This window comes from Pseudopipra pipra, chromosome 3, assembly GCF_036250125.1.
Source record: "Pseudopipra pipra isolate bDixPip1 chromosome 3, bDixPip1.hap1, whole genome shotgun sequence".
Classification (NCBI taxonomy): domain Eukaryota; kingdom Metazoa; phylum Chordata; class Aves; order Passeriformes; family Pipridae; genus Pseudopipra; species Pseudopipra pipra.
Window position 1 is genome coordinate 94616965 of NC_087551.1, and position 13652 is coordinate 94630616.

A 13652-nucleotide genomic window follows, 5' to 3' on the forward strand; every position below is an offset into this window, starting at 1 on the left:
AGAGTTACATAACAAAGAGTGTGTATTTTACTGTTATTGCTAGTATCGATTATTTTTAAATATTCTTTGAAAAATTTTTTCTCTTCATTCAGTAATACTTGCATAAGCTAAACTCTTATATTCGGTAGCAATGCAGAAAACTGATAGAACATAATGTGATAATAAATGAGAGCTCCCAATGTTCTTCTAAAATATGTTGCATATTTAATGCTAGATTTAAGATAGGATTGGTTTCAGTTGGTGTTCTGTATCCAACTCATTAACAAATGTTAACTGTTAGAGCATTTACCAATACTTAAAACTTAGATAATTATGATTCTTAATAGAGCAAATTACAATATAAGACATAAGAGAAGCATAAAGCTATCAGTATGAAAATAAGTATATATAGGCTCCATATACCTTGTCTTTCACTTAGTGAGCAGGGTAGCTGAACAAGGAGGGGAGCGGGCGGTGTGTGTGCAAGTGTGCACATGAACAATGGAAATACCGCTCTTCACTATTACAGGCCAGCAAAGGAATTTAAGCACAATGCTATAACATAAAACTAACTGTGATTCTGTTTACACTAGTAAGCTTGAAGCGTCATGTCTAAAAATTTGCCCAGAATAAAGTGTAACACCCACCTCCCTTTTTTTTTCTCTTCTGTACCATTCCGTGTCTTTCTTACTTAAGAACTAAATGGCAAGCAATTTTTATGGTGTTACTTGAGCAGTATGACTAGTTAGAACTGGTCTAAAAATCCAAAGAATGCTCAGTGATGCTCTAAAGTAATTCTTGAAGAAACCAAGCTGATCAAGCAAAGACTTTAATCATGCCACCCATACAGAAAAGTTGCTTATATTTAATTAGATTATTTTAATACATGTTTATTTTATTATACTGTAAAACATAGGTGATATTGCACACAAATTGAACGTCTATTATTTTCTATATAAATTTTATATATATATTTTTAAATTGGCATTTACAACCTAACTGCAAAATGAAATATAGTAAGAACAAGTTTGATACACAAACAGCATGCACAATACCAAGAATCAGTAGGTATAAAAATGCTTTTTATAAAGAAGTGGTTATAAATAACAAAGGGAAAACAAGCCCATGGGCCTCTAATAAATGTTATTATTTTGCTCTTTATATGTTGCTTACAGTCTTTTAGCTGTTCTTGTATCATGCAAGGTTTATGAATTCCCAGAATCTATTGGTAAAAATAATTGTTGTCAACAGGAAACACGGACATAGCCTGTAGGGTGTATTGTTATCACTTTGTATTCTCTAGTATGATAAATCGAATATTTGTAAGATATTTCACTGTCTTTATATCTGATTACCTACACCATAATATTTTTCTTGACTTCTAGTGAGAAGGCAAAACCCCCATATTTATGAAGTACGTGGTAGATATAGTATCCTGTCATTAAAGATGGCCACAGAAACACCTATTGATCTTCTCATGCCTAAAGACATGCATGAAAAGCTCTCCAATCTGCCATGGCACTTATATGATTGTACACAATCCCAGCCCAAAACAACATTCAGAAAGCATAAGGTCATTCTTTGAGAGGAGAGGAGCAGAGCAAGTAAAATGAATTAAGCTCTGTCCTACAAGAAACAATAAGCTTTTTATTGCTCTATTTATTTTATTTATTTATTTATTTATTTATTTACTATGACTGTCACTTGTATTCATGGCTTTTATTTTGATTTTTTTCTCACTTTATGCAGCTGTTCCACGCACAAGTGATACACAGTGTAGCTCAGTTCCAGAGCCTAGGTATGGAAGGAGGATCGGCTCTGAGTTTTCAGCAGGCTCTGTTGTTCGATTTGAGTGTAGTCCTGGTTACCTACTACAAGGCTCGAAAGCTATCCGATGTCAGTCCGTACCTAATGCCTTGGCTCAGTGGAATGACACAGTGCCAAGCTGTGTAGGTAAGCAATTACATTTAAGTCGTCTGTTCTGTCACACATGTCTCTGAATTAGGGTTCAGGAACTGTTTGAGAAAATAGTGTTTAACACATATATTCCCTCTCCTTTGATTAATATCGGTCATGCCCAATTTCAAAGAGCAGTTTTCCATATCAAGAAGTAATTGAGTACCGGCTGGCTAGCAGACAATATAGTGTTTCGTATAATGACTCAGATTTTATGAACAAGTGTGATGCACATTTTCTTGAACATTCATTATTTTCATGACTTATCTACAGCTTGAAATATAGGACATATTATTATTCTCCATAAGTGTCTTTACCTGTTTTATTACACAGTACTTACTGTGTATTTCTATCACACATAGGATGATGAGTTCATTTTTAAGCAGAAGCATAGTGTACGTTGAATAATGATAGCATTGTTAAGTATAGCTAATTTTCTTCAGTGTGTCAGTAGACCTGCACTGGCATAATGTTTAGCACTTCAATTTATTTTTTTTTTGGTGAACATTGAAGTTTTATTTTCTCCCTTCTTGGATTTATATCCAAAAGTCATTGCTATTGATAGGAATTTACTTTATAATTAATTAGAGTGTTCTAAAAATAGATGTAGGTGTCCTATTTTCTCTGTATTCTGGTGGGGGGTTTGTTTCTTTAGTTTTGTTCTGTTTTCTTGAACCTTAAAGAAGCAAGCATATATCAGTAAAAATATTTAATGTACTACACTGCTTTCCCAGCTAGATCCAATACTGGAACTATCTTAAGCTGTGGGTAAGTTAGCAAAATTTCTGTCAATCATGATTGTGTTTAACATTATGTCTTTACAGTTTGTTGTTACTCTCAGGTAAGACATGATTAGGCTGTAATGCTGGTTTGTTCTAGACCGCACATATTCAAAATAAAGTTAATTTCTGAAATTTTTATTGATGCAGGTTGTATATTATCCTTGATGTAATTCATAGATTTTAGATAACAAGCTTCCTAAGTTCAGATGATTACTTCATGTCCATGTGTTTATGCTACAAAAGCTAATTATTATAATGATCTTAGTAAAATTATTACTACTCTTCTGTTCTCTATAGTGGTTTGTGTAATAATTTGCAATAATGCTTTCTTTCAGTGCCATGCAGTGGGAATTTTACTGAGCGCAGAGGTACTATTCTTTCACCAGGTTACCCTGAACCTTATGGTAACAGCTTGAATTGTGTGTGGAAAATCATAGTGACTGAAGGATCAGGTATTCAGGCAAGTCTGTATTCTGTCAAGCATGGAATATTAAGTACTTTGTTTATTTCTCTAGAAATTTCATTAAATAGTAATCAGATAATTCTGGGTGGGTACTTGAAATATTTGTGGTCTGGTTTTCTCATTATTTTTCTTTGGTTAGCTTTATTTTATGTTACTTTCTTTTCACATGGTGATATGAATGAAAAACGATTAACAAGGAGTTTTCTGTTTTCAACTGTGTAGTGTTTTGAAAGCAGGTCCTGATCCTTTAGTCTGGTATGTAAATGCCAACCTTGTCTATCTTCCAGGGTATTGCTGAGGCACTTGAGAGGGCTGCAGCTCTCTTATCTTCTCTTTTACAACTTGAACAATTATGTAAAATGATGCAATATACATGCAAAATACTTCTTATTTACCTAGTGCCATATTTTCTAAGAGTTAACACAATATAAAATGTGAATGTTAATGTTTTATTTACACTTTTGTCACTGAGGTGTCATTTTTCAGATCTCCTTTTTTTATTTTCTTTAGGATATGTTCTCTTTTTATTTTATTGTTTCTAAATCATTTAAAAAGGCATATGGCTAGTTGGCCTAAAAAGTTCCATGGTTGTGTTTTACAGATACAGGTCATCAGCTTTGCCACTGAACATAATTGGGACTCCCTTGAAATATATGATGGTGGAGATGTGACAGCACCACGTCTTGGGAGCTTTTCAGGTGAGGATATGCTATGTTTAAAGATACAGTTTTATACATAGATGTGTGAGAGAACATGTCTTTGTTTACTCACACATATAGACAAGGAGTATATATTACATCATTTGTGATATCATTATGAAATATTCTCATTTTTGGTGGGAGACTTCAGGTGCAGTACTCAAATTCGAAGAGATTTTCAGAAGAAAATATGATACTAAATTTTTTAACTTTGATTGGTGGGATTTAGTTGATAATACTTTCAAAAAAAATTCTTTATCTTACCTACCCCTCCTGTAGAGTAGATATAGTGATGTAAATTGGTACTGACATTCAAAGAGCTTCCCTTAATAGCTTTGACTTAATTTATCCTTATTAGCCTCCCTTTCTCAGGAAAAAGCTGAAGCATTCAATACTCATTCAAACTACCAGGCCCTTAAGAACAAACAAAATTAATACAACTGGAACATAACAAAAACTACTTGTTTAAAATGTACATTAGGCACATATACTTTTACTCCTTTTATATGAGACTATTTTTATAGAAAGAGTATGTTCTATAAACCAGAACAAGAGAAAAGGATTAAATCATGAATAATAACCCAGACTCATGATCACGAATCTGATCTTGGTGTAGCTAAAGTATTTTGTGGATTTTTGCTTCTCTGATGATTTCACAAACTTTTAAAGTCTAGATGTATATTGGATTAGTAAGGAAATGAAAAATGAACTGAAAAATTAGCTCCATATAATTCATTTGGCTATTGAATTAAATAATTTGAAATTGTATCTCCAAATTTACATATTGAAATGCATTGTGGGTTAACCCAGCTCTACTCAATTTCTTGCTCACTTCCAACAGTGGAATGAGGAAGACAACTGGAAGGCTAAAAGTAGGACAACTCATGGGTTGAGATATAAGAGGTACAGTAAAAGCTGCATGTGTAAGCAAAGCAAAAGGAATTAGTTCACCATTTCCTATGTGCAGACAGGTGTTCAGCCACTCCCAGGACCGCAGGGCTCCTTCACAGATAATGGTTGCTTGGGAACAGAAATGCTGTAACTGCCAACATCCTCTCCTTCCTCTTTTGTCTCCCAGTTTTTATTGATGAACCCAACGCCATGTGGTATACAATATCCCTTTGGTCAGTTGGATTCAGCTGTCCCCTCCCAACAGAGCCACCTGCTGTGAAGGGGCTTCAGTCCCTACAGTGAAAATCTCTGGTGGTGGGAGTGTGACCACCCTGTGTGGGTGGTCAGACAGGGAAGTTTCCTTTACAGATACTATGAAAAGTCGTCCCTCCAGGAAGGACTGTTTTCTGTACTCCAGGATAAGTATTGTGTAATGTGAGTGCTTTGTGCTGTCTGCAAATTTCAGTTTCCATGTCAGACACCTTCCTTAAAAGGCCAGCTTGTCATCTTTTAGGTTCTTACCATTTATATCAAGATTTTACTTAATACAGTTTTAGATTTAAAAGTATTTACCATTTCTTAGTTTAGATTGTAGACTTAGGAATATAATTCTTTCCAGCATTTCTGTTTAAGCCCAGGTTTAAAGCTTATACCTAGACTGCTCACAGTTACCATAGAAACAGAAAATGCCCCACAGGAAATGAAAATATTTCTTATGCATTCACCACCGAAGATCGTTAGCTACTTGATACTGTCTTTGAGGGTAATCAGAGGAAATGATGTAATTTTTAGACTCAGTAGATCTTCCAGCTTTAGACTGTAAAATATGAATTGCATGGGTATCATGTAGTAAATAAATACAGTGTTGTGTCAGACTTAGCAGTTCCAGTGGCAAAGAATCTAACCAGGATTAGTGATAAGCTTGTTGTGTAGCACACACTAAAGTCAGTGGCACAGCTGCATTATAGACATTTAACTTAGAAAAAGCTAGTATGCCTTTTTTTTTTTTTTAATGTGTTATATCTGCTTCTTAATTTCCTGTCACATTCTCTGAATTAGCATGAAAGGTTGAAATATTATAGGAACAATGTGTGGAATGGACACAGAAAAAAAACATGTGGGGAAAAAGGCAAATGGAAGTTGAGCTTGTTCTCATAATCAAATCCTTTACTTATGTGATTTTTTTTCTGTTTACACCTCTTTTTTTCTGTCCAAATCAATAAACTTTCCTCTAAACATGATGGGATCTTGTTTGATTGTACTTACAGAGCCTCTTATTGTTATGACTTGTAATCAAAATTTTCATGCTACTTCAGAAGAAAACAAGGCAGAACATAGTAGAATATTTGAGATTTCCATGCACATAATGAGAAGAAAATAAGCCTGTCTGATTCAGTCCTGGTTATGTCTTTTCAGTATAAAACTTTAATATATCAGCATGCTACAGTTATTCCATAACTTTTATTTTTCCAGGTACAACTGTGCCAGCATTGTTGAATAGCACCTCCAATCAACTTTATCTACATTTTCACTCTGACATTAGTGTGGCAGCAGCTGGTTTTCACCTGGAATACAAAAGTACGACTCCTTGTTCTTTGAAAGTTTCTCAGGAAAAAACATGCATAAAGAAAAGGGAACAGAGAACTTATATTATTTTTTATGCTTGCTTTCTTTTTGTTTTTCCTTTCCCGGCTACCAAACCTGGTATAAGTGATATCTATTAAACTGAAATTTTAAAGGAAGTGACATTTGAAATTACTGAAAACTAGCTTTCACAAATTAGCAGCATATAACAAACGAACCTGTCAAATCAGAACAACGGTTTTAAAAATGTAGACTTTAATATTGGTGTGAGGTTTCTTCAACTTATTTCAGCTTAGTTTTGAAATTTAGGTGACCAAAAAAAAAAACAACCCAAAAGTAAGAGTTAATTTCCCTGCTTGGAAATAGATAAAAACAGAGCAAATACCATATTTATTTTCCATATTTATTTATGCTTTGCTGTTCTTTTCTTTCCTTCAAGTTGTTTTCTCTCAACGAATTGCTGTAATTGCAAAACCTAACTTTTTAGTCCCAGAGCTACAAGAAGAGATTACAGTTATCTTGGTAAATCACTGGTAGTATGAGCAGAATAATCTAAAAATTTTAACGGAAAACTCTGCTATATATTAACTCTTTATATATTTTTGAGCAGCTTGGTTCTAAAATATAGAGGTTTGGAGCTATAAACAGTGGATTACCTCACATAATCATATTTAATTCAAACACTCATGTTTGTATTATTGCATCTCTCCAAAATTTAAAATACTATAGAATAACAGTAAATTCAGTATATATGCTTGCATACTATTGCTTTTAACAGGAAATAGGTATTGCTAAGAATATTCTAGTATTTAAAAGGTAATATGATGATGACAGTCCGATGAGTGTTTTGATGAAGGTCAGAAAGTATATGCTATTTAATTTTTGAATATGAGTGTGCTGTCTTTTCTTTCAAAGACCATTCAAGAATTTTCTTGAAAACGGAGTTACTTCTTCTATTACATGGAGTCCACTACTAATGTCCAAAAATAGTAATGTTGTTATTAACATTTTAAAGAAGTACACGTAAGTTAATGAATACATGGATTTTTTTAGTAAACTCTATTTACGATTGAGATTAAAAATTGTAAGTAAAAGATAAAGCTGCACAGAATTTCAAAACATTAGTTTTTCATCTCATAATAAATATTTTAAACAAACTGTAGTCACAAGATAGCCTTATGTTTTCATTTAGTTTCCTGTATATTTCAAGCATTTATATGCAAATATGTTATAGGATTTTTTCAGTACAATCTAATGGTGATGCTGAATGAAAATATGAATATTACTTATACAGGAATTTTTTTAGAATCTATTATTTTGACAACTTCTCTTTTTTTTTTTTTTTTTTTTTGTCTGGAGACCCCTCCTTCCCAGCTGGTCTTTTTGTTTTACTCCTCCAACCTTTCTCCTTAACCTTAAGTGAAAGTATAATTCCATATGAAGTGTAAAGAAGTACAAAATTATTCTAGGACGTCATACAACGAACATTTTTAAGTTAAATTGTTATGTTTTATTATCACCGTGACTCTTGGAAAAAAAACCTGTTAACAAGTAAAATCACTTAGTAAAATACTTTTGTTCATCTCCTAATTGCCAGTCCCACAACTGTGCTCTGCTAAAGCATTTATTGACTTCAGTGGTGGCAATATTTCAAGGCCAGGTTTTTTAGAAGTGCAGCTCAGTGCTGTTCAAGGTAGCAATGATCAGCACTCAGAGCTTAGTTAACTATTCTGTTGATAGTCAAGCAGGAAAGAAAAATTTCCTTTCTTATGTGTCTATATGGTCTCTGCAGGTCTAGCAGCAGGAGTACAGCGTATCTCTGTGCGTCTGAGTACAGAAACTGACCAAATCCCCACAGGAACAACGTACTGTTTTATATTGAGCAGACAACTTCTTAGATCAAGAAAAAAGCAGAGAAGGAAGTACCTTTTCTGTGTAACAAAATGCTAGTGTTTGATTATGAATTCAAAAACCTGTGATCATTTGGAAGCTCCATCTGAAAAATAAGTGCCTTTGGTTCAGAAGTCAATCTAAAATTTGGAACAAAATGTCCTGTTGCTGAGAGGTTGTCATACTAAAAAAACCCTCAAAAATATCAGCTATCCAGGAATAAATATTCAACAGGAAATGCTGTGTTAGAACATCAGATATTTTTGATAAAAGCAAAGGAAAAGAGCCATAGGATCACAGAAGAATATGTCTGCAGTTTTATACATCACAATATGAAAAGAACATTAAGGTGTCAGAGAGCATTCAAAGGAGGGCCATGAGGATGGTGAAGGATCTCGATGGGAAGTCATATGAGGAGTGGCTGAGGTCATTTGGTCTGTTCAGCCTGGAGAAAAAGAGACTGAGGGGAGACCTCATTGCAGTCTACAACTTCTTGGTGAGGGGGAGAGGAGGGGCAGGTACAGTTCTCTTAACTGTCGTGAACAGGACTCGAGAAAAGGGCATGAAGCTGAGTCGGGGGAGGTTTAGATTGGATATCAGGAAACTTGTTTGACTCAAAGAGTGCATAAGTACTGGAACAGGCTCCACAGGGAAATGGTTACAGCACTGAGCCCATCTGAGTTCATGAGGCATTTGGACAATGCTCTCAGTCACATGGTGTGACTCTTGGGGTGTCCTGTGCAGGGCCAGGAGTTGGATTTGATAATCCTGATGGATCCCTTCCAAATCAGGATATTCTATGATTCTATGATGTAGTTTCATCTCTAGTGAGAAGACCTTTAGGAAATACAGTAGAGACACTTAGTTTTTCTAATTATAGATATTACTAGAAAAATATCAATTCTCAGTAAGGAAGTATTGAGCTCATCAAGTCCAAATTTGAACTTCAAATCCTGCATCAGCAGGATACAGCAGGGATAGAAGAGACAAATTGAACCAAATAACATTTCATCCAGCCTTACCTTTTGCATACATTATAAATTAGAGTAGTAGACGAAACTGCTCTAAACTAACCATTTCAGAATCCTGCACCCCTGCTGTCCTTATATGACAAGAGTCTTCATAATGGCATTAAGAAACTAAACTCACTTAGGAACATTCATCCATGGAGAAATTCCAAGGATCAAGGAGCAACAGAAGAGAGTGTCCTTAAGTCATTACTAAATTATTTCTCCACAATAAAAATTATTTCTTTATAAATTGCACGTCACCTTAATACTTTAGAATAAATGGAATCTATTCTACTTAAAAAGATATTTTCACCAATGTAAATGTTATAAGCATGCTTGGTTTTAGATCACTATGTTAGGGAAAACAGCTTTATTTCAGTAAAATATATTTAGTTTGCTATCATTGGATCACATATCTTATATTGATGTTTTGAAGTAACTTTATAGAATAAGTTACTTTTATAAAAGCTTCAACCTTTGATGACAGCTTATTTTAATCGTAAATATTTCAAAATATTTGTATTTGAATAAGTGCTCTTTTATTTCTTGAAACATTTTTTTCCTTTTAACAATATGTCTTTCTCTTGCCCTGTCCATTTGCAGGTTCTTTCTATGTATGTCTTTATTTTCATGGAAAGGGTCTAGGCAGTCTGCTCCTGCAAGTTTAAGTGCATGTCTAACCTAGGCAGTGCATAGGTTTCCTTTGTAACCTTCAAAAACACACAAGTCTTATACTGAATAATTTAATTTTGTAATTTACTTTAGGATGATTTTGTGACAGACATCAACATAGGTATGAGTTGGTTGTCCAAGCTGAGTGGGCTTAATTTGTATGCTGCAGTCAAACTGATGACTTAGATTTTTTTCCCCTTTGTTTCTTTGTTGTTTGTTTTGCTCTTTTATTTGTTTTGTTGGTTTTGTTTTTAAAATCAGATACACAAACTTACTCAATTTAAAAGAAACACTTAGTCAATGCATTTGAAAAAATTCATTCTGGTCATAAGATAATTTTAAGTATTGTTGAGAGTCACTGTGTGGTGTTGTTTCTTGTTATTTCAGAAGGCTTGTAGGTGTTTCATCTAGTTGTAGCAACCTGTGCTAAAAAAAGCAGTAAAATATGCAGCAGATATCTGTAGAAAGGACAGTAATTAATCATTTAACTTATCCTTTGTATGCATGTGGTAAAATAAATAACATAATTATTTTCACAACAACCAGCAAATCCAATCAATATGTGCTTTGTTGCATTTCTAATACGTACAACAGTAGGAAGAATAAATATTCCTGATAATTGATTGAATTCCTTTTAATCTTAATGAACAAAGGAATCAACTATTCAAATGGTACAGTTTAAAAATGTGCCTATTTAATTCAAGGGCCATTGATGTTTCAAGTTTGGTCTTAAAATCTCATTTATTAATTCAATAGTAGTTTAAATATTTTACTTAATATACAAGGAATTTAAAAGTGGAAATGATGAGTGTTTGCTCAGCACGCTGCTTGAACTTCTCAGTTGAAGTCAGGTTTGTTTTAGTAAGAACTGAATATATGATGAATATTGACATGTAGGTTTAGGCCACAAACATCTGTAAGTATTATCCAAAGGTAGCAATTAGAATTAAAATATTTCAGTAAAAATCCTGTTTGATGCAATTTATATTTTAATAGTGTCATCTAGCCTTATTGCCTTGTATTAGGATGTATGGCACAAGTCAGCAGCATCCATTTTATAAGCTCTTAGCTTACTGCCGTACCAAGAAGGAATGAGAACATAAGCTTACTTTTAAGCATCCTCTCCTTTTCTGAAACCACTCTGTTGCATCTTTTCAAGTGTTAAAGTTTCTTGGCAGCTGAAATAAAAGGATTCACTGCTAAGGGGACTAGGGAAGATGACTGTGTTTTGCAGAACTTCTCTATCATGAAGATCTCTAATAAATTCAATGATAAAAATCAGGCTAGCAGAGAAGAAAATGTATTCTTCCAAGCAGCATATTGTATTTTACAGGTCCAGATTAAGATCTTTCATGCAATTCAGTCGTTAATGTGGCTCTTCAGTGCAGCAATCTTTTCTTTTCCCCTGTAGTAAAGCAGGTGTGAACCATAAACATGCCATTTTTAATTTAGCAGGTCCTGATCCTGTCAGTATATCTATACAACTTACTAGCTGTTGACAAGAATCTGACCTCTCTCCAGTAAATCCCTGAGATAAAGGCATTTTCTAGGCTGGTGTCTGAAGCACGAAGTTTTGAAAGGGACAGCTTAGATTTTGATATACACCATCATCAAAATGGAAAGAACAATTCACTCCAGCTTGATGTTGGTAATATAATAAAGAATAATATGTTTCTGTTAGCTGCATGGGAGTGGGTGGAATTCAAAAAAGAAAGCCTGGTGACTTTTGGTCCAGCTGTCAAGAAATTCATGTGTTGTCCAGCTTGCAGCTTTCAGAAATGGACACTAATGGCCATTCACATTGTCAGATATGCCAGCAAGGATTTTCTGTCTGCCAGCAATGGCAGTGATGTTTGGACAGAATTTGAGGTAATTGTAGGCATGTATATAATTATGTAAGTAAGACATGTTTGTCTTATGCCACAGCAGAGCCAAGAAAGCATTTAGCAAGCAGTAAGTAGAAGAAGGTCAGGGAGAGGGTTATCATTCTTGACATTGATGTGTTCTCTTTTGTACTGCATAGCAGAAGCTGAGCTCTGAAAAGCATGCAGGGAAGCAATCCTTGTCCCTTTTTTGATTGCTTGGACTTGACATTTAACATGTTTTCCCTTTATTACTGACTGTTCACATACAACCTAGTATAATAATGTATTTCAATCTCTGAATATTTAGGTTCTCTAGTTCATCCCCCGATACCAGAATTTGTTTGCTTTCTCTTGATCATTCTTTTGATTTTCAGACCAATTCTAACTAGGTAGGAAACTCTAGTTTCCTAACTAAACTGTGGTAATATTATGTAATGATTAGAATAACAGAGATTTGAGGATTCAGAATAGTGTTTGATTCTGCTTTCAACTTTCTCTTTGCTTTTGGGGAGGTAATACTGCTTCTTAATGTCAAGTATACCAAATAAAGTCAATTATAAGTGGGTTTCACATAGAGTTTTGTGACATTCTGGTAGAATATTCTATAATTTTCATCATCAGACCAAAGAAGTAGTATATACAAAATATTATAGAAAGTATAAACATCTAGCAGAAAGAATTTTACCTAAGTATTAGAATCTGTTAAAGATAATTACATAGTATAATACCATATTTAACAGTTACCCAAAAAATTACTTTGAAGATTTTCTTTTGATCATAGTTTATTTAAATTCGGTATACTATTTAAAAAATGGTAGAAAGAGCTATATTACAAACACATTGTAAGTGTTCTATGCAGTCACTGTTATAACTTTCTGTAAATCAGAAGAATATGTAAAAATAAGTTTATACAGATCTAAGACTTCAGCCCTGTTGCTCTCAACACACAGGAATGCTGAGTTCAACCAAAATGCAGATTTCTTGATGACAGGAAGTGAACTTCAAATTTGCATTCACATAATTCAGCAAGTACATTGCTATCTATAAGCAATTTAGTCACAATGTCTTTGTTAGGTGCTTATTTATTTAATAATAGTGAGGTTGGAGCAGATCTTTTTAAATTTTATTTTCTATTCAAGAGCGAGATGGGTGAGGAAATGCAGAAATAAGGGCTGCTTCACTTAAGATGCATCTGAACACTGGATTCTCAAATTAGTGAACAACAGTCATGGAAAGACATGGAAACATTTGTCGTATCGTGGAATACAGAGTGGTTGACCAAAAGAATGATATTTGTAAACTTGCAAGAAAACCAAAATCATTGAAGTTAATAACAACACCTTTGTCATTATTTGGAATATTATAGTTCCATATAGTGATGCATATGAAGTTCCTAGTGCCCACATGAAGTCACCATAACATCATTTGAAAGTTTGTTATATTGGTAGAATACCAAAATTTGTAAATTCCATGATAGAAATTGCTGAAAATCTTTAAAATATATTTAGATATTTTCCTAAATTATACATTCCAGTACACAAAAGAACTACTTCAGGGAGATCCTGTTTCTTGCAACTATAAAATAATTCTTTATGTGCTAATTTGAAAATTTTCAGTTTAATAACTCTTGCATCATTTTTATGAAGACTACACTTCATACCTTTGTAGCTCTCACTCAGAATTGGAATGATTTGTCATTATCTTCATTCCTGATAAGAGTGAAGTATAATAAGACTAAAGGGCACAGGACATAGAAAGAACATACAGGACTATAGAACTTATTTCCAGGAAAGTAAAAAACTGGCACAGCGATCAAAATTTCTGGTAAAAGTATAAAGCTATTTCAAACTTCCATGTCCTTT

At 33.8% G+C, this 13652-nt stretch overlaps 1 protein-coding gene and 1 long non-coding RNA gene across 3 annotated transcripts in view; one reads left to right on the top strand and one right to left on the bottom strand.

Moving 5' to 3' along the window:
• Nucleotides 1-13652, top strand: part of CSMD1 (CUB and Sushi multiple domains 1) — a 1077872-nt gene that overhangs the window by 916825 nt on the left and 147395 nt on the right. For both annotated transcript variants that reach the window (XM_064650377.1, XM_064650376.1), the window contains exons 34-37: nt 1729-1932; nt 3053-3177; nt 3782-3878; nt 6243-6347. In XM_064650377.1, coding sequence (XP_064506447.1) covers nt 1729-1932; nt 3053-3177; nt 3782-3878; nt 6243-6347 — 531 coding nt within the window. The remainder of the gene's footprint in view (nt 1-1728; nt 1933-3052; nt 3178-3781; nt 3879-6242; nt 6348-13652) is intronic.
• The window catches only part of LOC135412039 (uncharacterized), a 31578-nt gene that overhangs the window by 12337 nt on the left and 5589 nt on the right, over nt 1-13652 (bottom strand). The window lies entirely within an intron of this gene.